The sequence below is a fragment of the Cyprinodon variegatus genome, unplaced genomic scaffold, assembly GCF_000732505.1.
Source record: "Cyprinodon variegatus isolate N-32 unplaced genomic scaffold, C_variegatus-1.0 Scaffold354, whole genome shotgun sequence".
NCBI lineage: Eukaryota > Metazoa > Chordata > Actinopteri > Cyprinodontiformes > Cyprinodontidae > Cyprinodon > Cyprinodon variegatus.
Window position 1 is genome coordinate 144,339 of NW_015150807.1, and position 26,482 is coordinate 170,820.

General features: G+C 39.1%; 1 protein-coding gene across 1 annotated transcript in view; it reads left to right on the forward strand.

Moving 5' to 3' along the window:
* adcy2 (adenylate cyclase 2 (brain)) overlaps window positions 1–26,482 on the forward strand; it is an 88,416-nt gene that overhangs the window by 20,918 nt on the left and 41,016 nt on the right. Inside the window, exons 3-9 of the mRNA XM_015385990.1 lie at window positions 5,847–6,008; window positions 7,808–7,957; window positions 14,850–14,998; window positions 19,091–19,202; window positions 21,390–21,517; window positions 23,855–24,013; window positions 24,614–24,746. Coding sequence (XP_015241476.1) covers window positions 5,847–6,008; window positions 7,808–7,957; window positions 14,850–14,998; window positions 19,091–19,202; window positions 21,390–21,517; window positions 23,855–24,013; window positions 24,614–24,746 — 993 coding nt within the window. The remainder of the gene's footprint in view (window positions 1–5,846; window positions 6,009–7,807; window positions 7,958–14,849; window positions 14,999–19,090; window positions 19,203–21,389; window positions 21,518–23,854; window positions 24,014–24,613; window positions 24,747–26,482) is intronic.

Here is a 26,482-nt window from a genome sequence, read left to right on the forward strand (position 1 = left end):
CATCCATCCATCCATCCATCCATCCATCCATCCATCCATCCATCCATCCATCCATCCATCCATCCATCCATCCATCCATCCATCAATTTTCTTCCGCTTTATCTGGGTTGGGTGGCAGAGGCAGCAGTCTAAGCAGAGATGCCCAGATTTCTCGATCCACATCCTCCAGCTGCTCTGGGGGGATCCAGAGGCGACACCAGTCCAGTGCAGAGACATTGTCCTTCCAGGGTGTCCAGGGCCTTCCACGACACCTCCTCCCAATAGGAAATGTCTTGAACACCTTCCAAGGGAAGCAACCAGAAGGCATCCGGAACATGCCCGAGCCTCCTCAGCTGGCTCCTTAGGACATGCAGGAGCAACGACTCTAATCCGAGCTCCTCCTGGTTAACTGAGCTACTCACCCGATCTCAAAGGGTGCGCCCAGCCACCCTGTGAAGGAAACTCATGTTGGCTTGTATTCATGCTCTTGTCCTTTCGTGCATTACCCAGATATCATGACCATAGATAAATCGAGAGCTTTGCCCCGCGACTCAGCTCCGTCTTCACCACAACATTCCGCATCACTGCCGACGCCGTACAGATCCGTCTATCGATCTCACACTCCATCCATCCATAATAAAAGCTACTAGTGTCTAAAAAGAAAAAAAAATCTTGAGAGAAAAAAAAAACAGCCATAGCATGAATCTGCTTCCACCGTGCTTTACAATGGGAATGGTGTTTTCAGACTGATGCAAAATACTACCTATGAGAATTAATTAAACTGTTTATTTTATCTAATAGAAAAAAAGGCACATTTTCCTTTCACCACATGCATCATATGACCTTATTCGCCAGTAGTGAATGAAGTGAGGTTGGTGCAAAAAAAAGAACCTTACTAAACCTTTTTGGTGACACATCTTCAAATGGGATAAAAGTCAAAGAAAAGAAACACACAGAGAGAAACAAAAGACAAAGAAACAAGTTGGAGAGCTGGCCAGAGCAGAAGTCTGGTAAAACAGCAGAAATACATCCCGCTCTCAGTGGGTTGAATTGATTGTGATTACTCAGACAACAGCATGTGTGATGGAGCACACAGCGCCTATATCAGGGAGGGGGAAAAAAAAAAAACAAGAAGAAAGGAACAGGGAGAAAGGCACGTACGAAGTCACCTGTCTCTGCAGCCAGTCTCTTCTGACCCCTCTGTCCAAAATGTGGATGAAGTCACCTGGTTCCTTTCTTTATAAAACAAAAAAGACCTCACACACATACAGCACAGCTATGTCTGCAACTATCTGGCTGCATTAGCACATTTATAATGGCCTGGTTTGATTTCTCAGAGGACCAGAGGGCAGATTGAACAAGGCTTTCACACCTGGTACCCCAAGAATCAAGACACAATCTCATATTTCTCTGTCTGCATTTGTGCAGGCTTGAAAACAAAATTGAGTTTTTCTCAAGAAAGGAATATCTCAGATCTACTAAACGCCTCATAAATGTTTAAAGTAAGCAGAGACACATTTTTATCTCTCTAATGTAGGAATTCAGGTGTACATATCTCTGTGTGTGCTTTCGCCTGAGGCTCAAATAGTGCTGAGCACTCAGATGGAGACAGAGGGGGGGGAAAAAGGAATGTCAGAAACTAGAGAGAGATGATGTCTGCTGCTCCCATCAAAAGGTGTTTGAAGGTGTATTAGGATTCGGGTTGGAGTGCAGAGAAGATGGTGTGCGTGTGGATGTGTGGTAGGCAGAGAAGCGGGGGGGGGGATGCAGCTGAAATTGGACCATGGCTCTCCTTTCCACGCAGTCACTCAAACAGACCTGGATGCCGCACATTCCGCCTGATCCCGGTTGTTAGTTTTTCAAGGGGGAGCCGCTCAGGATAAGGATTTGAAGGTTAATTCAAAGAACACAAACCAGTGTGAGAGCAAGGCGACCGTTCATGGAGATGTCAGCATCCTTCCTGTAGTTGGTTCCCCTGGCAACCGAAGGTCTGAGCCTGCACAAAACAAAATCTCTCTCTGTTCTTAATGTTCGATCTTCTTTTAGAAAGAACTAGGTCAGCCAAACAATCACTAAAACCCAAATGTTGGAACATTTCCTAAAATAAGAAGGTAAATGCCTCAGATATGAGTTTTGAGATCTCTAAAATACTCTTTTTGTATTCTTTCAAAAAGGGTTATGACCTCTAAGTCATGTTGAGATCTAGCAACTGTCAGTTTATTTACCAATACGAATATGTCTGACTCTGCACAGCGACTCTATGAACCTAAAGCCTGCAGGAAGGTCACAGTTCATCTTGTGTGTTGCCGCTACAACAGGAAGAGCATCCCAGTGAAGTGGACTGGGACAGAGCTATTAGGTTATGATACGGGGTTGAACTTTAATCCCAAACATAACGTTTGCACTTTCAGAGAGATATTCGAGATGCATTTAACCACGTCGGTGTTTTGTATAATATGTTTTGGTTTAAGCAGCGTTTCAAATGTCAAACGAGAACTGTGTAAGCAGCCCACTCAGCTCAACTAAGTTATATCAGGCTTGGCGTTTTAGTCTTGGATCTATTTCTGTGGAAGAGATTTTCTGCCCACACAGCTGTGCTCTATTTAGGAAAACATCAGAATAATATGCATAATCTAGATGTTTGCTGGCATTCATTTGCTTGTTTTCAAAAACTCTATTGTGGAGCTAGTGTTGTAATTACAAGCATCGCTCACAGTTTGTGGATAACGCTCTTAACTAGAGCCCCCTTTCTCCCCCCTGTAAGTGGAGAAAAGTTGCAGCAAATTTAGGAGAAAAATAACATTTAAAGTTTTTACTGCCTAAGAATTATTGAGATTAGTGATCTGACTCTCTTGCACAATCGATATGCAGCCACTTTGGCTTCGTTACGGCATAAAACCCTTTTAGTGTTTCAGTTTGAGAGTGATATTCAGAGCTGGCTGTTGTGTTTATGCTCCCTTCAACACCTTTTAGGGGAGTTATGTTAGATAGGGCACGCTGATGAGATAGTACATATTATTTGGGTTATGAGAGTGAAAACTGAGAATCTTTTTTTTACAGAAAGTATAAAGGTTTCAGTATCTGAAAATGTGTTGGATACCTCATTATTGGAGTACCGGTATGTAAATTTGAGAAAAATGGCTTCATTAATCTGTAACCTGTGCAGAGTAATTTCGTCAAGGGGGGCATTTAAAATTGTTGTCAAAAGATTGTTTTCACTAATGAATAAGAATAGCTATTCCCAGACTTAGGTTTTTTTTTGTTTTGTTTTTTTGTTTTAGTTCAGGAAGGTCTGAATGGTTGTTTGCAATGAACAACAGATGAAAAAAAATATAATCCAGATTAATAAAAAAAAACAACTAAACTGTTAAGGCTGGAAATGATGAAGGGTGTGCTTTGGTGGCGCAGTGGTTAGCGCACATGAACCGTGTACAGAGGCCTTAGTCCTTGACGCGGCTGACCTGGGTTTGAATTTGACCTGTGGTCCTTTGTGCATGTCTTTCTCGCTTTGACCCCCTTTCCTGTCAGCCTACTGTCATTAAAACCGCCCCGGAAAAAAAAGGTTAGAAACAACACCTGGTAGAATTTAACTTGCCGTACTCTCTGTGTCATTCAGCTCCTGTTTCTCAGCACTTCTTATTTTTTATTAAGTGCCCAAACTGCTTTTCTCCCTCTACTTTTGAACCAATACAAGCTATTGGTTCCAAATAGTGATTAACACTACCTCAGAGAGTTAATCAATCTCTCTGGAGCTGAGCTGGTCCTCAAACAGACACTGATCTGGAGGAAACCCAGCAGAGACAGATTGTACGTCCTGTAGTAACCTAAGAAGTACACGTTCCACCAGAGCAGTGGTCATCTTTTTAACCGGAGCTTCCAAAAAATGGTGACTAATGGCCCAAACTATTGGAAGTGTACTATCGGCCCAAGGTTTTTCTGCATGGAGTTTGCATGTTCTCCCTGACCATGAGTGGGTTCCCTCCGGGTACTCCGGCTTCCTCCCATAGTCCAAAAACACGACTGTTAGGTTAATTAGCTTCTCTAAATTCTTGTTAGGTGTGAGTGTGTGCGTGAATGGTTGTCTGTCCTGTTTGTCTTGGTGTAGCCCTGAGATGGACAGGCGACCTGTCCAGGGTGTACCCAGTCTTTCGCCCAATCACTGCTGGAGATCGGCACTGGCCCTACCGCGACCCCAGCTGGGATAAGCGTGAAGGAAAATGGATGGATGGATCAACAATCAAAGCCATTTTTAAATAACCTTTGAGCACTAAAACATATTTATTTTGTAATGTAATTCAGTGGTGGATCTAATAGACCTCCTACTGGTTGTTCAAGGACTCCAAATGGGGTCACGACCCCAACTTTTACAATCAATGTTTTGCACTGCTACCATTTTGTCTGCCGTTAGTGTGCCTAATCTTAAAAATGAGACGGAAAAATGAGCTTGCAAATAAACAATCAGCAGGGTTTTTCACCAGTACATTTGACTAAAAAAAGTGTCAAATTGCTCTTAATTGGCTTAGCAGCAGAGGAAACTGGGTTTTCAAACACATTTACCTCCTTACACATTAGAAAGATGTCTTTTCAGGACAGTGAGTCAGCGCTATAAAAATCATGGACCACCTGCCCTCTCTGGGAGCTTCAGACTATTTCATGGATTCACTCACCCTGAGTGCACTTAGGCTGGTGATCATGTATGCTCTCACCTCAGCAGCAGACAGAGAGAAGAGTCTTTAAAGGCCAGCTGAGAGGGTCCGGGTTCAGAAGGATTACCAAACGACTGGTCTGTCAACTTGCAAATAAATGTGAATATGAAGAATGCAAAGAAATATGATATTTTTGTATTAAGGGGACAATTGAACGCTGCCTAACATGGAGAAAATAATAGAAATAGAAACTGGATAAAATAAAATAAAATATGTTTTTCTCCAGCAGATCAGGCAGGATCATCAGGGCTTGTACGGGTTTAGCGTCAGGAAAAAGTAATCTAAACCATCTGCAGATCACACCTTCCTGGAGACTTTTTCCTTTAGAGCGGAGCTACAGACGCTATTTAGGAAATCCAGCTTCACCAGAGAAACCTCCCCTAGTTTGGCAATCTGATGAACATCTAACAGTTGAAGGCAATCATCCATCCAACCATGTCTTCCTCTTTTCTAAAAACATTTTTATTCACATATTTACTAAGCAACTTCTATTTCCTTTTTTATACTTTTATTTGAAAGGTTTTCACTGAGAGCAAATTTGATCTCTTTATGTGAAAAACTTGGCCAGTGGAGCTGATTCAGATTCATTTGCTCCCCCGATGGGCAGATAGCCCTATAATAAACTCCGTATTTTCCACCTCTAAGATCAAAATCGAGAAATCTTTTTACATTTTTTTTTATCAATGATAAAACCTGACAAGTCAACAAGGTTACAAATGTGGTCTGAACAGAAATAGGTTTCATATACAACTTAATTCACCACAACTCGCTGAAATAATTCATCAGGAGATACCAGTAAAATTACTGTGTATTTCGGAGTATAAGCTGCTACTTTTTTCCAACGCTTTGAACCATGCAGCTTATAAGACGGTGCAGCTTTCTGTGGATTTTTCCTAACCTCCAGAGGGGGAATTCAAAGTTGGAAACGAAACAATAAGGGGATTATTTTTGATTTAACACAAGAACATGCTAGCGGCAGGCACGACGGAGAATAAATGTCTCGTATTCACAATTTTTTTACATTTATTTGCCACATTAAAGCTCTGGAATATGGTAACCTCTAAGTATATAAAAGCATGAGAAACATTAGCTAAAGGCTAAGCCTTAATTACCAAACTGTTTGATTCATCACCTGTTCATTTTGTTACTTTCTGCTTCCAGGTGTCGTTCTTTCTGTTCATTGTGTTTGTGGTGTACACCATGCTGCCCTTCACCATGAAATGGGCCATCATCGCCAGCGGTATAACCTGCCTCTCACACACCGTCACCCTCAGCATCTGCCTGACCTCCACCGTCACAGAGCTGGAACCTCTAGTGTGGCAGGTAAGACGGGTATTTGAGCCCACAGGTCAGCCGTACTCAGGAAATCACCTTTTTAAAGAGCTTTCTGCCTCGTCTGCAGATGTAGTGACCCTGTTATGGGTTGTGCCATTTGGGTCTGTTTAACACCTGAACGGTTGCGCTGCTGCTCCATTAGCTGGATCTCAGGTCAGACGGGTTAGCTTTTCTAAACAGAGCGCTGACCGTAGTCTCTACATATCTAAAAATGGTGAAAAATATTTTATTGAGGTATCGTTCATTAAATAGCCACAAACTCTGGACCATCCTGACACAGTACAGTCAGACACAAAGTCATCTCCACCATTAAATCTGCAAGCCTCAATAAAAATCAAGATAAGGAGTAAAATTGATTGTGCATCACTGCATTTCTGAAACTGGTACCTACTGTCAAACACATACAAGCTGTGTAATCAAGCATCACAGTGAACACACTGATAGGGCTCTTATCACAGTGGCTCTTTTCAGTCTTGATCACACACAGACGCATTAGAAATGTACACTGACAATAAAACCCATCAAAGACGTTCATTACCATGGGATATGGCACCAAGGAAGATCTATTGATTCGCTCATTCACGTTTTGAAGAGTTTGAGGTTAAAATAGTGAGAAAAAGCTAGCAGAGAGTTTATTCTCACCTGCTTTTGTGAGGTGATAATAATGGTGCATAAGTGGAAGGCAGAGCAAAGGTAAAATTTTAGCTACAGGCATAAATGCAATGGCGTAACGACACAACAATAGGCCCGTAAGCAACATTACAACACGTGATAAAGGTTCAGGATACGGCGATAGGATACAATTATGCAATTCTCAGTAGTATATGATCAGACATCAAACACAAAAATATTGTGACTGTGCACCTTAAATGGAACCACTGGTGACAGGGCGACACCAAATGTTACAGACATCCAAAGTTCTTATAAAACCCCACCCCGGCGTAGACAACCGACCCGAAATGTGCCCCATACATTCACACTTCATCATTCTTGACCTTCACTAGACATGGATATACTTTAGTACTGTATATTCAGCTGTAAAATGAGTCTTATTGGGCTACCTTGAGCTTCACAGCCCCCCTCCTCACCCATGCTCTCTCCATTCATCTCCTGTTCGCAATCTTTACCTCTTCGTCTTCGGTTCTTTGAAAGAACGTGTTTATTTTGGGAAGTTTTTTCCGTTCTTCCAGCAGCTCTTCTTTCCTTTTTTCTTTTCTAGAATCCACTTAAGTACCTCTTTTTGGTATCCATCGTCGCTAACACACGCTAACGGTTATGGTTTTAATTTACGCTCTAGGTTACCCATAATTTCAAGTCGTAGTGTAAAAAATAAAATACTAAAATACATTGTTCTTTGAAGATCTTAATTGCAGTTTGAAACATATATGAGGGTATTTTTTACGAGCCATCTAATGACCTATACACAGTTATTAACATAGTAATTAAAAGTACCACTGTCTGCTTTGCTATGGGTGTCGTGTTTAAACTGCTCACCATCACGTTGAAATCCGGCATGTGTTGCAGTATAAATATGGTCCGGTGCGATCAGTCTCCTCAGCATCAGGTGGGTTTAAGAGGAATTTTTCGCACCATTACATCTGCAAAGAGACGTCCTAGCTGAGAATTGTGTAGGGGCCAAACAGGTGTCAGAGATTGGGACCCTAAGAGGTTGTGGGCCCATAAGCAACTGGTGTCTCTGCTTACTGATATTTACACCATAGCATAAATGGATTGTTTTCTAACATTTAATTGCTGCTATCTTGATGTATATATGGTTTGCTTTGCAGATTCTGGCCAATGTGATCATCTTCACCTGTGGAAACCTGGCCGGGGCGTATCATAAGCACCTCATGGACCTGGCGCTCAAACAGACCTATCAAGACACCTGCAACTGCATCAAGTCCCCCATCAAACTGGAGTTTGAGAAGCATCAACAGGTTCAAAGTCTTAAAGCACAGATTTAAGCAAATGTTTTCCTTGGAATGGGGTGATATGAGAATGTAAAAGTTGGTGCAAAACATAGGTTCTACAACTTTTCTCTGAATTTTCTTTAATGTCTAAACTCAAAACTCAGTAGGGCATTATCACCTGGTATTGCTAACAATATTTAGCACAATAATAGTGCAATACAATAAATCCCTTATGTTTGACGACTTGTGGTTAGAAAGGTAATTCAGTAGGTTGTGATATAATTAAAACATCCAAGCTCAAAAATGCAATAGGAGTTTTAATGCTGTTAGCTGGCTGCTTGTGAGAACTGGTGTTGCCACCCGTCGCTTGAAATACGGAATCGTCCCGTATTTGGAAGTTAAATTATGCGTCCCGTATTGAACTGATAAGGGACACAATTTGTTCCTTATTTTCACGGATAATAAAAAAAAACTGTAACATTGGTGTCACTTGCGCACAAAACAACCCTACTGTTGCGAGAGTGACTCATGTCTGCGTGTCCCGATTCTCTCTCCCTCCCTCTCGTAGCTTGAGTTCTACTGTTCTTGATTCACCTTCCCCTTATGACGTTGTGTGTCTAAAGCATTCTCCACTCAGTAATCTCTCTTCTTGGGGCGTTTTTCATGGTTTCCTGGTGACGGCCCTCATGTTTAGTTCTAGTTCTACAAACTGCGCACGCCAACTCGAAGCATCTATTGAAACATTATTCATTACAAATGCCCAGCTGACCTGCTCAAGTACATTTAAGCAAGTACGTAGAACTTTATACATGAATACCACTAGTCAGAAAACTTTTTTCTTGTGTTGTGTTTTCCTTTAACTATTTAGCCTATCTGAAGAGAAAGGGAGGGAGAGAGAGATGCCAAACAGCGGCTGTGCTGATCTGAATAACCATACATCCATCATGAACTTGCAGAGTGGTTTTCAAATTGGGGGCAAGAAACCTTGGGGGGCCACAGCAGGTTGGCAGGAAAAATATAGCACAACAAAGTGAGTCACTTAATAAACTGGGTAACTAGCAACCAAAATAAACCAAAAATAAGCACACAAAAAAAACATTAATATAATACCGGTAATCTTCCCTATAGTCTAAAAACATTCTACCAGGCCAAGCATGCCATTGGTTTTAGGAGGGGATTTCTGTGTGCGATGATACTGTGCAGACTTAACATTTCCATTTTTTAATTATTTTGATTGGCTGTAGCTAATTGCAAGAAATACAAGCCACACTCAGAGAACAAAATAAAATAATGGTTCTGTGTTGAGCTGAAACGGGACACAATCTGGTTAAAATGCAGGAAATTGCAGGAATTTGCATCAAAGAAATACAAAATTTTCGACAATGAAGTTTCTCTACAACCAGAACGTACCTTATTTCCATTTCTGAAAGGTGGCAACCCTAATGAGAACTGGTATTTATCTGTATTGATTATAACTCAAGAAATATTGTATGTTACTCTAAGTGTTACTAGTAGCTTTCATGATAAATATAAGCTCCATATGTGCAAATGCAAGGCCTTACAGCCCCGCACCCTCACAAGCAGCTAACCAGAAAGGGGTCCCTGCCTACTTTTCCTCAATAATAATCCTTATAAAAATGTAACCATATTTTTCTTTGTTGCCAATTTGCTCTCCTTCAATGTTTTGTCACAGAAGAGAAGTTGGTAGGTCAGCCATGTCTTAAGTGGCATTTTGCAGTGACATTTGCTTGACATTAACGTCTTTGTCCTGACATTAGGCATTCTTCCCGACCAGGGAAGTGACATATAATATTACACTAATAATTGATGGTCTGCTCAGAGGTGGTTCGCTGTGATGACCTTTTTTTTTTTTTTTTACAGTAAATGTCTAGCCCTTAATGATGACGAAATGAGTAATTCTCCTGTCCTAATTCAAGTTGAAACTGCTGATTTATACTCTAGTTATACAGCAGACGTAATACATGCAATTATAGCATAATTTCATTGGAAATCTGTGACACCCTAAAATGCAAATCAAATCTGTTTTTTTGTGCCGTGTTTCTGGCATATGTTTCTCGGTAACAGTTTGTGTGGGAAGGAGTGTGGTCATGTCAAAGTTTGTGTCCATGCAAGCAAATGCCAGTTCATAACTTCACAGGGCCAAATCTCGTTCAACAGCTGAAGTCTTATTATGGGGTATGTGGGAACAAGTCTTATTAGTTCATTAATCAAACACAAAATTAATAACACCACACTTCCTCAGGCTGCTATAACCCATTCTGCATACTCTGTTCAAACTGTTTCAGTGCTGAATAAGTAAATAAAAGAGGATGGCATGCCTTTCTATTTATAGTGCACCCCCAACTACAGCCCCTCTCCAGACTCAATTTGCTGCTGTGTTTTAGGAAATGAGCCCATGGTGTGTGAACAGTGTAATGACCCTCTTTACTGTGAGCTGCAGTTATGACTCACATAAATGTGCGTGATTGCATGTGCACGTTGCACGCTCTTGCCACCCTCACGCGCACATGCAGTGCAGCACACATGCTCTCCCACCTGACCACACACACCTAAATTAAGCCTGAACAAATACATCTGAAGCTTAATTACAGCAAAATGTGTACCATAGTTGATTAATATGTCTTATTAAATGCTGTAGGTATTTAGGTCTTTTAGAATACCAAAACGAAGAATCTTCTTGTACACAAAATGACAATAAAGTTAGTCTAAGTCTTTGTTACAATCATGTACTAGCAAGACTAAATCCCACATGGTGTAAAGGTAGTAACCAAATAGATGGGCATACAATTCAATTCAATTCAGTTTATTTATATAGCACCAATTCACAACACATGTCATCTCAAGGCACTTTAAAGTTCACCAGATCATACAGTCAAATTGATTCAAAAATTTCTATCTAAGGAAAAACCAGTTGATTGCATCGACTCTTTGACTTGAATGCAATCCCTCACACTTAGCATGCTTGTAGCGACAGTGGAGAGGAAAAACTCCCTTTTAACACAAATGAGTTAAAACCATTCACTGTCGTTACATGTTAACTGTTTATATATATACACACATATATAGAAATGACATCCTCCACTATACCTTTAACTTTAAAAAAAATAAATAACTTTTTACGGCTTAGTGGTCAGGGCATAGGGCTTGGAATCCTGAGGTTGTGAGTTTAAAACCCACTCCCACAGACTGCCAATCTGGGCACTGCACAATGGCAGCCCACTGCTCCCCAAGGGGATTGGTTAAATACAGAGAGTTAATTTCATTGTGCTGTACTTGTGACAGTATAATGACAATAAAAAGGCTGGGGGGGAAAAAAAAAAAGTAAAACAAAAAAATGTATTTGAAATGTATAAGAATGGTTTTAAACATTTCTTCAACAGTTAGCTCTGTGACAAGTTCCTTAAAATATTATTTAAAACTGCTTTAAGAATATTGAAAGGCATTAAAGAGGAATTGAATGTTAAATTAGATTCTCTGTGAATTATTATTATTTTTTGGATACCTTTTAATTTGAAATTTTGTCCTTTGCATTTAAATCATTTATTTATTACCATTCTGGGTTTTTAAGCAAGGACACCACCTTAAATTAGGGCAAATTTTAGAACAGAAAGATTTGCATGAAGGTAATTGGATTTACATAAAAAAGAGAATAGGGCTTTTTGAGTTACTTTAAAAAGGCCTTTAGATGACATAGATCAGTGGTTTTCACTTTAACAATTAGCCTTTAAACTTACGGAGGAAAAAGGTTTGCTGTGGGATAAATGTCTGTGTTAAATGACTGCAATTTTTGCATTTTAAATGATGAAATATGATAGCTAAAATACATTATTTGCAGAGTCCCTCCAGCTATGACCTAAACCTTTTTATCTAAGTTAGGAGGTTTATTAAAAGCTTCTGTTTGCAGCTGACTCGAACTTTTCATGTCATAGTTCTGAAATAATATAAAAACGAAAAGTGGTCTATGAAATGAAAGGCAAGTATTGCTTTTTAAAACCTCATAAAACAAAAATAAACTGTTCAGTATCCTCACAAGGACGATAAAATTTTATTCCTTTTGAATGGAGTTTCATTCAGAAGGGTATTTGAGGTCATTTGAGTATAAACTGGTTTTAAAACTAAAATAAGCCAAACTGAAACAAGGTCATTAATCCAATAGTGAGTAAAAGTAGTAGTTTGACAAATACATTAAAAAGCTTAATGTGATCAAATAAACTTTTTTGTTTGTTAAAATTTGAGGCAATTTAAAGGCCAACATTGGATTTTGTTTTCTCTACAAATGCTGCTCGCAAAGTTGCTCAGTTGATCTAATCATAAATTAAGCTTAATTAAAATATCAATAAGGATTAACTGAGTTTTCCTTTGTCGACACTTTACCACAAGAGAAACTGATTATTTAGTTTTCTCCATTCAAGCAGGAACATCTTTCAGTGTATGGAGCAAAATTATGTGACAATCTAAGCACTGGTTAGAAAAGAACATTGAAGAAAGACGTCACCTCCCCTGAGTTTACCGGCAACCTGTTTGCTTCTGGTGGGACGAAGGTTTTTCAGAATGTGGGTGGAAAGAAGGAATAGCTGGAGCAAACCCACGCAGGCACTAGAACATGCAAACTACCCATAGAAACATCCATGTAGCCGAGGCTCCGACCAAGGACGTTTCTGCTCTGAGGCAACCGTGCAAAGAAACACCACTCTACCACCTGGATTTCTATTTTCTTGTATATTGAGCCTCACATATCTTGATCTATGACTCATTCCAAGCATAATAAAAGCACCCCAGGCATGAAAGAGTGTTGCAAATTCTAAAGAGTTGAAAAAAAAAGGAAGAAATGATTGGGTTGGCAGCAGACAGTGTATCTGTTAGTGATGTGGTTAAGGTACATGTGGAGAAAACATGTGTCTCCCTGCAGAATTTCAAGAGTGAAGGAGGAGATAAGGACTTCTGCGCAAAGGTTTCTTAATTAATAACAAAAGGCCACCAGAAACGCTACAGTTCTGCACACTTCCTCACATCGCACTAAAAGCTTAGCTTTCTCCTTGCCTTAGGCAGGGGTCAAGATGATTTTAAGTGAGGTAAGAATTAATATTAAAACTAGGAAAAAAATACATTTTCCTTTGGTTTCGACCCTAATTACTGGGAGATAATGAAACAATCTGAGTGTGGAGGAAAATAGCCCTGTCTTCGTCTAATGTTTGCCTCCAGTTCTTCCTGATAAATTAACCCTAATAAGCCATCTTAAAAGGAGACTCAATAATGGACCTATATTTAGGAGGTTGAATAATAGAAATTTAAAATGATGTGAGCTGAATATAAATTAGAATTAAGATATCAAATGGATTCTTTTGTGGTGGGTTTTAATGTACATGTTATAAAAATAGCTGAAAGCATTTGTCCTTTCTTTTGTTGGAGAATGGTTAAAGTTAAAAGTTAATGCATTTATTTATTTATTTTTTTTTGTATTTTTAAATTATTTAATGACGGGATAAAAATTATAATGATAGAATCCAAAGAAGGCACTTTCGCATTGTAAGATGTTTTATAACGGAAAAAAAACTTGATATCGTACCACCATTAGTGTTTTTACTACAGTATTTTATATCTATCTATCTATCTATCTATCTATCTATCTATCTATCTATCTATCTATCTATCTATCTATCTATCTATCTATCTATCTATCTATAGAATCTGTTAAAGTTAATAAGAGTAATGGGGTCATGCTGTATAATTAAATTGAGTCTCTGATTTAAATTCAATCTTCTCCCATATAATTTTAGACATTCCTCATAGAAAGCCTCACAGCTGCTGTGTATTTCCTCACAGGTTCACATTCTTCCGCTCATAGATCTATACATTTACAATTCATTTCCATTTCCATCAAAAAAGCTGTAATAACTGTTCAGCTCAAATAACATTCATTACAGATGATTTTCCATTGTTTTACTATTCTAGTCTCTATTCTATCAATTCTAAAGCTTAAACTCTACAAAACCCAGAGTGAATAAATTACCAGAATATAAGTTTGTAACACTGTCCAATTAAATTGAAGTTCCACATTTTTGTCTTTTGCTGTAGCCTCATCTCCTACCGTAACTTCAGCAAAATGAATGCCTATTGTGCTGAAAACCTTTTAACAATCAATGTTTCTATAAAAGATGCTTTAGGTTTTCCAAATGTATGCATTTGTTCTCTAATAAGACTCAACTTACTGCTGATCAATTTATCAACAATAACCTGCACAAACTACAGCAGAGCCGGAACATTACCAGAACCAGACTTCAATAAACAGTATTTGAACACATATAAATATGCATTTTGATCTGTTAAAATCTGATATTTTGACTCTTTTTTTTAGAGTGTTACGGTAGATATCTTAAATTGTCATGCCTGGTCCGAAATTGAAGCTTTTAACTACTGCTTTAACTCCTACAACTGTCAACTAATTTTTGACAACTGTGAACCATGACTAACTACTCATTTAATCATTTCATAACAGCAGAAAAAGCTGAGCACTGATAACGTTATCAGGGAAAGGAAAAACCTAAATCTCCTAGTTTATATCAAAGTAACATCAAACTAGAATATTGAAGTGTTTTTTGTTTAAATCTGACAAAATATCAAAGGTAAATACTGAAAAAAACTTGAACTTTGATGCAATCTGTTTTCAAAATCTGAAATATTAGTCTGAATTTTATTCTTCTCTACCAAATTAGCCAAAAAAGGAACTTGCAACATAAACGTATGCATAAGATTCATAAAACCTTCTCAGAAATCTGTGTGGGCTTGAAAGAGCCTGAAGCCTGGATTTAATGCACACTTTTAGTTCCTCTGCAACATTAGATCCTGGAGTCCTGTACAGATATAATGATATACTGTTGTTGTGTCTTTGCCTGTCTAGGAGCGCTTGCTGCTGTCCCTGCTGCCTGCACACATAGCCAGAGTGATGAAAGCTGAAATCATCCAGCGGCTGCAGGGGCCGAACTTTGGTCGAACTGAGAGCACCAACAACTTTCATAACCTCTACGTGCAGAGGCACACCAACGTCAGGTACACCTCCATTTCCTTTATCTGTGCCTCCACATATAATAAAGGTTATTATTCTCTGCTCTCATCTTGGGGCTTGATTGCTCCATCCTGTCCTCCTCCTCATCGCTGCTCTTTTTTTGTCCGACCGTTCCCACCTGCTGTTAAATTTGGATTTCTCTTCTGTTTCTACTTTTCTCTGGCCTCCATTTCATTGCTTATCCTCCTTTTCTTTTCTGTCTAATTTTCTTCTCTCATGTTCTCACCACACTTTGTTTCATTGCCAGGGTGAAATTCAGTTGAGATTTAACCCACCTCCATTTTACTCTGAGTTCACTTCACCAAATAGAAAGGAGCTTTTGTCCTCGGTTCTCTATGGCATCCCTCTCTGCACTGTGAAGGTTTATCGTGGCAGAACAGAGGGCACTGATCTTGGCTCACAATGAGAGCAGCTCAATCCTGAGTCCCCAAAAAACCTGCTTTACGTCATCCTTGAGCTTTACTCCAGAAGCAGTATTTCTATCCAACTCTGGCCTCAGCTGGGTGTTTTGGGTGAATGCGAAGTGTCCTCCTCTTCATCTCGCTATTATATTTCCACTAATAACAAATTCTCCTATGGTCCTGCTCTAAGCCTTGGGGGGTGGAGAAGAGCCCACTTTCTTTTCAGAACAGAAACTAGACACTCAATGACATTTGAATGCTTAGTTTTACTGGAATCAGACTGCATATTTCCTATCTTATGATACGGTTCATATTCCTTTTCTTAATGTAATATATGCATATATACAGGCTTTACATCTGGATATCTATGTAATCACTGAGTACATCAAAAATGTTTTAAAGGGGTTTCCTAAAAACTGCAAAAGAAACAAAATAACACATCAGTAATATATAATAGTTCAAACATACATTAATAAAGGCTAATTTCTTCCTTTTTTTCCCTTTTGAATGTGGGCTTCTTGCACACAGCAATTTATTCATCTCATCCATCCATCTTCTCTGGTTTCATTCATCAGGGTCGACATGGGGCTGGTGCCTATCACCAGCAGTTTATGGGTGAAAGGCCGGGTAAACCATGAACAGGTCGCCGATTATATTCCCCTCGTTGTCTGAAATTGTAGAAAATATACACAATAATTAATGGTTCCAATATGAGTTCATAAAATTAAAATTTTTAGACTGTACTAATTGCCTGTAGTAGTTGCCAGCCAATATCCAGGTCTGCTAATTCTATTGCTAATCAAACCAGGCAGTTAAATCAGCAGTTTCAAAGAAAAGTAGTAACTTCTGCGTGGTTTCCAAACTTTTTTAAAGTCAGAGGGAAATCATATTTAAATTTCAAATCATTCTGGCTTAAACATGTATCTTACTGTACTCTTGTCTCAAAATGAAAAAACAAAAGTATTTTTTCGTTATCTTACGCAGGCCAGTTAGTTAGTACTGGCAATTTAGTACACCTAAATTCGGCCAATCAAATATCAGCGATCATCTGTCAATCAAATTTTTTCGGTCATAGCATCTTGATTCATATGTCGCAGCCTATATACGCAACAGTTGAAATAAGAAATAAGAATCATTTACTTTACCAATGAGTTCCCAGTGTTCACGGGGATAGACGTCTGTGTCTTTGGCAGGTGTAGGGTTAATAGAAATGGCAGCGTTGTGAGGCAAAGGCTGAAACATGTACGGCTGTAAGCCTTCTACACCAAACCAAGCTTCTGCCGCCCTGGCGTCCTCTTCCACAACATCTTCGTCCCCGCTTTCCTCCTCTAAATAAAATGTATGACGGAGGAGACTCATCCATGACCTCCGACACTAAACTCTCCTCCTCTTGCATGTTTCCGCTGTCCATACCGTTCCTTGACAGTGTCGTTTCTAAGTCACCAATTTAGTGCTACTTGGTCCCAATGGAATTTCCCATTGGGAACCTACTAGCACTAAGTTGCTAACTGGTTAGCAAGATGCTTCCGAGAAACCAGCTACAATCAAACTTGCTTGCAAACCTTCCGCCACAACAATTCCGGCCGTTTTGATAATCGACCAGTGATATTCACTTTATTCACTCGTGTAAAGTCGGACTACAACAAATAAGGTGCAGGCACCGTGCCAGGATTGAGAGTTACGTGACCAAAAAGTATGTTGTTTCTTGCTGTTTCTTCATATGTATACTTGTGCCTTCTAATGTGCTCGAAAAGCCTCATCAGCCTCAGCCCTAGTACTGTTCCATTTCACAAGAACAAAAACACTGAGAACAGACAAAGTCCCCGGAAGTTATTCTCGCCCCTCCCTCTTTACCCAGCATGCACCAGAGTAGACTTGTCCATTCTTGAGATTGACAGCTGCTCCAACATGCACTGCAGCAGCAACTTCCAGTGTAGTGCTCACAGAGATTAAGTTAAAAGATCTCTTTTCTGTCTCCGTTGTTCAATAAAAGTATGTTTTAAGATCATTTAAGGCAAGAACATTATACGTTTAAGCATCACTATATGGCCCACTTACTGATCTTGTGCGTAAAATCAGTAAAAGGACTGCGGCAACCAGCAGACCTCTGAGGGTAACAGCAGCCAGGGCTAACCGCAGCCCGTCTGCAGCGGCCCTTTCTCAGCATAGCCGTGTGTGAAATACTGCTGGCTCTGATGGCGATTTGTTTTATTTGGCAAAATGTTCATTTGGTTTTTGTTTACTGTGTTATTTATTATCCCCCCAGTAAATGAAAAAAGTAAGAATTTAGTATTATCTAGAGACTATTACAAGGACAGGAGGTGAAATGCAGCGCCAGATTAACCGAGCTTGTGGTGACATTATCAGTACGCTTCTGTTCCAGTTGACCCATATTAATGCTGCGTGCTCCTGTCCCCCCCAGTCCATACTTTCCTGTGTTCTGCTCAAGAACATACTCTGTAAGGACACGAGTTCAGACTCGCGCTCTTGTGAATTGAGAAACAGCCTTGTTCATCTGTCCAAACAGTTAGAGTACCATATAAAGTCCAGTATATAATCCCCACTCTGTATAGGGATAAAGGGATTATGGCGAATGTTTGGACACAGCCCATGTTACCAGTCAGCAACAGGTCGTCTTACTACTGTCTATGATTCCTACTGATACAGAATCCTTTAGTGTTGGTATAAGCATCACATCAGTAGTAAATATTTATATAAACTGGATACGTCTGAATTTATAAAATAATTACTTTCAGTAAAATTAATTTCTTTGTCTGCATCGTGCTAGACGTTCTGTGGTTGTTTTATTTTAGAAAAGTTATTTATTTTGATAAGATGTTGTAGATGCCCCCTTTAAAATAAAAAATCAAAAGCTAATATTGTGTTGGCTTTTACTTTACATTTCAACTCTAAACAAGGTGAGCATCAGCACTCCCTTCTCTCTAAAACAACTGTGCCAGCAGAATGATTTTCTATTAAATCATAGCAACAGTGAATGGAAGGAAATGAAAGTCTGAAATTTTACATATCAGTCCAGATTTTACTGCTGAAAAATGCAAATGTACTAAATAATATGGATGTCAAAACCATTATTTTTCCAACAAGATTGTTCATATTACTGAAGCTCTTTTTTCAATTATTTTCCCACATTTCCTTCACCACAAAGTCGCTTCAAACTAATGTTATAAATGCAAATTTTTTGATATCAGCAAGCAGGATACATGCTTGGAAACGTGGTTATTGGTGCATTTTAATCGAGTGACCACTAGACGAAAAATAAGACATTTTCCAACTTTAAATCCTTATGCTCAAAAGCAATAGCCACAGACAGATCCACTGCCTTGGTCAGCTATTTGCTTTTTTTAAAGCACCGTCTTTTTCTCACCCTTTAAGGTCAAGATTTGTTTTAAAATAATTTCGAGGAGATACAAACAAAGAAATTTCAGCAGGAAGATGATTTTCATTTACAAGGAGAAGCTTTTGTTGCAAGGACTCAACCAAAGTAATCCACATAATTTAGTTTTAGGCCACCAAGTAAAATAATAAAAGAGTCTAGTGACCATTCATGTGTCTTACAAAAGTGTTAACTGAATAGCTCTCTGTGGTTTCATGCTTTACATTTACAGAGCAACAACCAAAAGCATGTGATGAGTTGTTTCTATGTGTTTTCTGCAGCATACTCTACGCCGACATTGTGGGCTTCACACGGCTGGCCAGCGACTGCTCTCCTGGTGAACTTGTGCACATGCTGAATGAACTCTTTGGCAAATTTGACCAGATTGCAAAGGTAAGAAATATCAGTATGCATGCCTCTCTGTCTATTTATGCATTCACTGTAAAATGAATACAACTTAGATAAATATGCCTTTTTTGTTGTCGGTCTTTGTGCTTGTTAGGACTAAGGTGTAAAGAAAAGGAAAAATTTTAATGTAAGGGAGATGATTTCTCCTTTTCAGGCTTCACATACGATGGTGGAGAGGTGCAAACGCGCTGCAAATACATAAATGCACTGCAAATACAAAGGCGTACTGCAAACAAAAATTATACTTTCATGCAAAAGACGTGAAAAGGAGAAATACTCTAAAAGAATAATGATGCGATCACAGTAAAAATGAGGGAGGAAAAGTTAATATAATTTGTGGACAAGCTATACTTGATTTATGCTAACACAAAAACATACAAAACACGTGCAAAGAAAAAATGCTACAAGTCACAATAATATGCACATTAAAAAAAGCTCCAAAGTAGCTCTGCATAACAGAGGTTCTTCAGGCCACTAGGGGGAGTCGACGATAAACTGGGTTCCCCACGATAGCGTAATGAATGACTACAACGTTGTAGCTAAATAATATAAATATATGCTCTGCAGAAGAACCTAAAATAAAACAAAATCAAAGCCAAACTTTAGCTACATCTAAAGTCATTGAGAACGAAAAGTGAACTGTAAGCACTGATATGATAGGCAGCTCTGAGTTATTTAAAGGGACAGTGTGTCTCATATTTACCTCCATCGATTGGGGCACTGAATGAATTAGATAAATTGTACAGACGCCCTTTATTGCAACAGAACAACAGGCTTTCAGGTAAAGAGAAAATGCTTAAGCTAACAAGTTTGTCCCTTTTCAGCCACTCTGATAAAAATGTGGAAGCATCATGGCGTCTCCCATTGGGTGCACCGTCCCTTATGTATTTTTTAGCTATTAATTCTAAATTAAGAGAACACCTTAATTTGGATTTTATGTTATTAGACATTGGCAGATTAATATGTTTAATTTAACATGACTTAATTTTTGCCAATAAAAACCACATTTGTTGCACACCCACCATTTAATTTTCACGTCTAAATTGGACTGAAACAGTAACCCTCACAGGTACTAAGAAAAAATAAGCATATATACCGGTTTATCTTTTTAATTTTAGATCATGCTGCTTAAACGATTAAATTATTGTCAATGGATTTAACCTTTTAACTGTTCAAAGGTTAATAAAAAAATACATATTTGTTTATTTTCCTGATTGCAATGTACCTAAAAATTACCAAACCATGTTTTAAAATCCATAATACATACTTTTGTGTACCTTTATACGCCTAGCTAATGCAAATTTGGATTCAAGACCTTTTTAAGGTTTTGGTAAAATAAACTCAAATGCATCATCATTTTTATTTTAGATTCAATACAATATTGAGAAAATAATAAATTTATTAACATAAAGAGACTCCATAAACCTGCCTGTATCTAAAGCTCTCTGCTTTTTTTCCACAGGATTTAATTCAGATCTAATGGGAAAATAATCAACAGTTGAATGTTTTATTGCTCAGTCCACAAGCGACTCCTCGACAATGCAATTTGCAGTTTAAATTAATTGATTTATTTAGGCTATTATTTAATTTCATAGTCCTTGTTTTATCCTGTTATGGCTGGGATGGGGTCTCGGCTTTCACGCTGGTAGATGTGCAGTAAAATTCAGGAGCAGTTGGCTTTAATCAGAATAAATCACTTTATCTGGAGTGGATTGGAGTGATACTAAAGCAGCCAATACAACACTTTCCATTTCTGCTTTGTCAGTTTGACTCCATCCAGTGGAGGCCTCACTCTCATCCAGTGTTTGAGTCTTCCATGCATGCAGGATGCCAACAATGACTGAGCCACCTACTGTAGGTGCCCAGCAATAAAACCTTCAACTGTTGAGTCAGGCTTTCTGAGCTTTGTGTCCAGCAGAGATCACCTCCTAATGCTGCAGTTACATAAAAAAAAATAATAATAAACAGTGAGCTGTTACTCATCCCACATGTGGAATAAGAGCTAATATATTTTATGTGTGGGTGTACGATTTTTAGGCTTGATGGATCTGATTCTGAGGGTGTGAGTGTTGAGGTGAAAGTAAATAAAAAATATGAATCAATAATAACATGTGATCAAGGAGCTCTGCGTGGATCTGCTTCACCTCCTCCCCTTCTCATTCGTTCTTTAAGGAGAACGAATGCATGCGGATCAAGATCCTGGGCGACTGTTATTACTGCGTGTCCGGACTTCCTGAGTCGCTGCCAAACCACGCCAGGAACTGCGTGAAGATGGGCCTGGATATGTGTGAGGCCATCAAGTAAAACACCAGACCCCCCCTCCCAACCCCACCCCCCCCTCACTCTTCTCTTCCTCCTCCGGCACAAACAAACACACGCCTGTTAAACAGATTGAGCAGAAGGAATGCCTGATTAAATTCCAGCTCTGTTTAAACTCCAGAGTAAACACAGGGTGAATTCAATATGATAAGCTTCCCAACTGCTCCCATAGAAAAAAAAATCCAACAAATGAATACATATCATGGTTTAGGTTTGTTATTTTCCTTTTCTTTTTCTTGTTCTCCATCGCTCTCACTCATGCATGAAGATTTCTATCTGACAGACAATGCCTCGGTTTGCTAGCGCTGACCTTTAATCACTGTAGTCAGCAATTATGCCACAATTACAAAGCAGTTTGTGGATTTTAGTCAATTATCCAACTGATTTTAATTAGCTTGTGGACTTAACTGTTCCTGTTTGGGGTCTACTTTGGTGTGTGTGGTTCATTTTTATTTTATTCTTATCAAAAGCACAATGCCCTAAAAAATGGTTTACATTTTAGACTTTAAAACACTTTGTCACAGCCACTCACTCCAATCGAATTTATCTGGGTTCTATTTGCCAGACCAGATTTTTCTTACAATTCCTAACAAATCTGAACCATATTAGATATTCCAGAACACAGGATCTGGTCTTAACAGTCAGGGGTCACCGCCCTGCATCAAATAATTGCAGGGATTTCTAACCAGAAGTTAGTTAAATCTTCTCAGTTTTGTAATCTTGTTCTTGTTAATTTATGTAAATTTAACCATAGCTTAGTTCAAATCTTCTCTGTAACAGGAAGCTCACTCACACCAGGAAAACAGCAAATCCCCAGAGACTCTAACACGATGCTATGCTGACAATTTGATGACACATTTCTTGTATCTTTCTTGTCTAACTTTGTATAAATGTTGTCCTTATTTCAACACAGTGGAAGTAACTAATTAGTAAACTAAGAAATTTCTTGGTGTGGATTTCTTGTTTGCATTGGGTATATGGCGGTGAATTGGTTCACCAGATTAGTCCCTGTCTTTTCAGCTTTGTTTGTGTATTTAAAGTTGTTTTCTTGCTGGAAGGTGACGTTCATCAATCGCTGCAGGCTTACAGTTAATCATTAGGACCTTCAACAGGTTTCTTTTACTGCCCCTGATTTAGCTTCATCCACCAGCTGTGACTGTGCAGCTGAAGAAAATGTTCCCCACAGCATGCTACTACCACCACCATATTTTAAAGTAGGAATGGCGTGTATAGTGATTTTTCTTATTAATTAAAAACCTTTTGGATGCTTCCATTGCTTCGGACCAGAGCACCTTCTTCCTCGTTCCCCACCTGTGTTCGGGGTCTCTGCAGCACCTCCAGATCCTCCGTGGGTCTCTGCGCCGCTTCTATAGTCAATGTTTTCTTGTTGGTTTCGGTGGGTTAGCACATCTTGTCAGGTTTGCCAGTGTGTCTTAGTTTTTTCTTTGGTCAGATGATGGATTGAACAGAACTCTGGGTTTTGTTCAAAAATAAGAACATTGGTCTAGACCTTAAATGTGCTGTAAGCTTTTCTACAACTCTGGATAAAGGATATCCGGTCTGATCCTTTGTCTACGTATAGTGCTTTCTCTTTACCAATGCTCTCCAACAAATTTTTGAGGCCTTCACGAACAGCTGTCAGGTTGTGTGGAGATTTAAAGAGGAGGACCCAAATGCAGAGACTGAAGCTGAAGGTGGTTTCTTGCAGATTTAATATAAAAAGGTGGCAACAGAAGCAAAAATAACAAAATGCTGAAATCCAGGAAAAGTCACAAGAAGGGCAAAGAAATGATGACAAAGAGGAACCAGCAAAGAGTGACTGAACAGGAGGAGTATATATGGGAGAGAGAAACAAAGAGCTAATAAGCAGATTGGTAGCAGGTGTGGACTGAAGAATCTAGAAGGGAGCTAGAAGAAGGAGACTGACACAAGAGGGCAGCAGAGGGCAAAAAAGAAATATATAAGAACTCAAATACAATCAAAAATCACTAGAACAATACAACATGGAAATAAAACCAATGAAAGATAAAGGATAAAACTTGAACAGAAACAAAACCATGACAACAGCTGCTTTTATACAGACATCAAACGGCGCTGTTTTGTCATTTTTTTGTTCTTTTTACTTTACAATCATCTACCACTTTCTGTTGTGAGTGTCAGATCAATTTGTTGAAGTCTGTGGTTGTAACAAACCAAAGAGGGTTTATAAGCACTTCTGTAAGGCATTATAAGCCTTTCCTTCATGTCTGTGCCACACATTCGGTGGATCTTCTCCTCCAGGAAACAGACGTCCGTTTCTGCTCTGCCCCCGTCCGCAGGAAGGTCCGAGATGCCACTGGAGTGGACATCAACATGCGCGTCGGCGTTCATTCTGGGAACGTCCTCTGCGGTGTGATTGGCCTCCGCAAGTGGCAGTACGACGTGTGGTCGCACGACGTCACGCTGGCCAATCACATGGAAGCCGGAGGAGTGCCGGGGTGAGATCCTTTAAAGGATGAAGCAATTTCAAAGTAGTGTTTATTTGCAATTATTGTGCATGCAGCTCACCTTCCCCATTACCTGATTCCCTCAAGGCCACACTTATTTTCAATGGGACTTGGAACATGAGACAAGTCTATTATAATTATACCTATTATAGCATTTTAGTAAATTATAGCTACCTCAGTTGACTAAGCAGCTCTGCATTAGTTATGTTGCCATTATGTCTGCCTGGCTAGCACTGTAACAAGCTTGTGAAAATTGGCCAGGGGGGTAGATTTATGCTGCTCTGAAAATAAGCTCTCTAGTACCACAGTGTTGTCTCACTGGGCTGCTAATGGTTTGTCTCCTGCTACGCCTGCTAAGAGGTATTTGAAAAAAATAATAATAATGACCACATCGGCTGAAAAAGTAAAAAAATGTATTTCCATCTCCTTCAGTCTGCTTTGCAAGGGTAACAAATAGAGATGAAAAGGGAGAACTGCAGGCGGCAGTGGTTAGAAAGCCGGCGAGCAAATAATGTGTTTTTATATAGCTGTCAACAGTGCAGTGACGTAAGAACTTCACCTCTCATTATCTGTCCACTTATTCATCTCCAGGAGGGTTCACATCTCCTCGGTGACGCTGGAGCATTTGAAAGGCTCATATAAGGTGGAGCCTGGAGATGGACAGAGCAGAGATTCCTACCTGAAGGAACATAATGTGGTCACCTACTTGGTCATCAACCCCAAGGTGAGATCCCAACACGCGGATCCACTTAATAAGAAACGCAGCTACAGATCCATGGCTGAATGCCTGAAATTATCTCAATTAAGTTCAATAAAAGCGTCTAATTATGTACAGCCCTGTGGGAAAGTATCTGCCTTCTTATTGATAATCTTCTGTTTTGTTTTTTTGTCACACTTTATTGTTTCAGATAATAAAGCTAATGCAGTTTTTAAACAATGATTTCAATTGTGAAGGGATGACTTGATCATTTCATTACAGGGGAACAAATCTTAATTTTATCATGGTAGTGTTCGCTAATTAACGATAAAACAACTGAGGCTGGGGGGATTTTTTGGTGGCTAACACCAATAGGAAAAGATTGTAGCATTATAAACACATGTGGGTTTTTTTCCTGACTCACTAACACATTGTAGAGCATATGAGAGATATGTTAGGAAAATAATGGAATATTCTTCACAAATTGAAATCTAAAAATATTTTCAATCTTTATTTAGGTTCCTTGAGTCAGCACTCTTGCAGGTTTTCTTTCAAGAGAACCATTTGTTAACTATTAACTTCTTGGTGTGATGAACTATGACCAGTTTTCTTGCAGACCCACAGCATGACAACACACAGTCATGTTTGAGCATGGATAGGCGAAATATAGAAAACAAACAAAAAGTGCAACTTTATTGCTATAATAACAAAAGTGAACATATTAATTAAAAACACCTAAAAAAATGTTTATTCTCTACATCAGATCTCTGCTTATTTTCAGAGTCCAACAAATACAGCAGATAAATAAAATGCATCCATTATCTAAGTGGCTACTTTAATACATTAGCTAAAAGTATTTTTGCTAATGCACCGGTAAGCAATGCTCTATAAGTTCAGTAAATCTTGGTCTCAAATATTTTATGATATTAATAAACCATACAGACAGTTGGAACAGAAAAATAACCAATCCCAAGCATGCCATCATAAATGCCATCAGCTATTACAGTAAAGAATAGCAGTTTCAGTTTATTTTATTTACACAGCACCACCTTATTACACATGTCATCTAAACAGAGACACTAGAGTCAGATTGGACAAAAGTTTCTATCCAGAAAAACCTGCTGATTGCATCGAGTCATAAACTTGCAATACGTGCTCCTCCTGGAGGAGCCTACAGCAACGATTTTCCCTTGCATATTATTGTTAACTGTTCAGTAATCCCTCACACCAAGTAAGCATGCAGCAACAATCATCAGCAAAAACCTCCCTTTTAACAGGAATAACCGTCTAGTAGAACCACTGCAGTGGAAGCAGCCTTCTGCTGACTCGGGGTTCAAGGAGATAGAAGCAGACATACGCAAAGAAGCGGATATACGACAGGTTACTAGCTCCACAGGTGGCCTCTTCCAGGAAAGACACAGTCAGGCAGATGAGCTCCAAGCCAGTTCCCATGTCAAAGGATAAACGAAACCACATAGTTAGTCACAGTAAAATAACAGGACTATTCTGAAAAAAAAGGCCAAGCTACGATATCTATAAGCAAAGGTGTTGATGACAGCAGCCCGGCTAATATTTCAATCTTGGTTGGATTCACAGTCAAATAGGAACAGACCAGATGAAGCTACTAGGGTGAGAGAAAGCAGAAAGAACATTAAGTTATAGGTGGAACTAACAAATAACTCAGAGTGGTAGAATCAGAGATGGCAAAAGTACTCACCTTCCGTACTTGAGTAAAAGTACAGATACTTGTGTTAAAAAATACT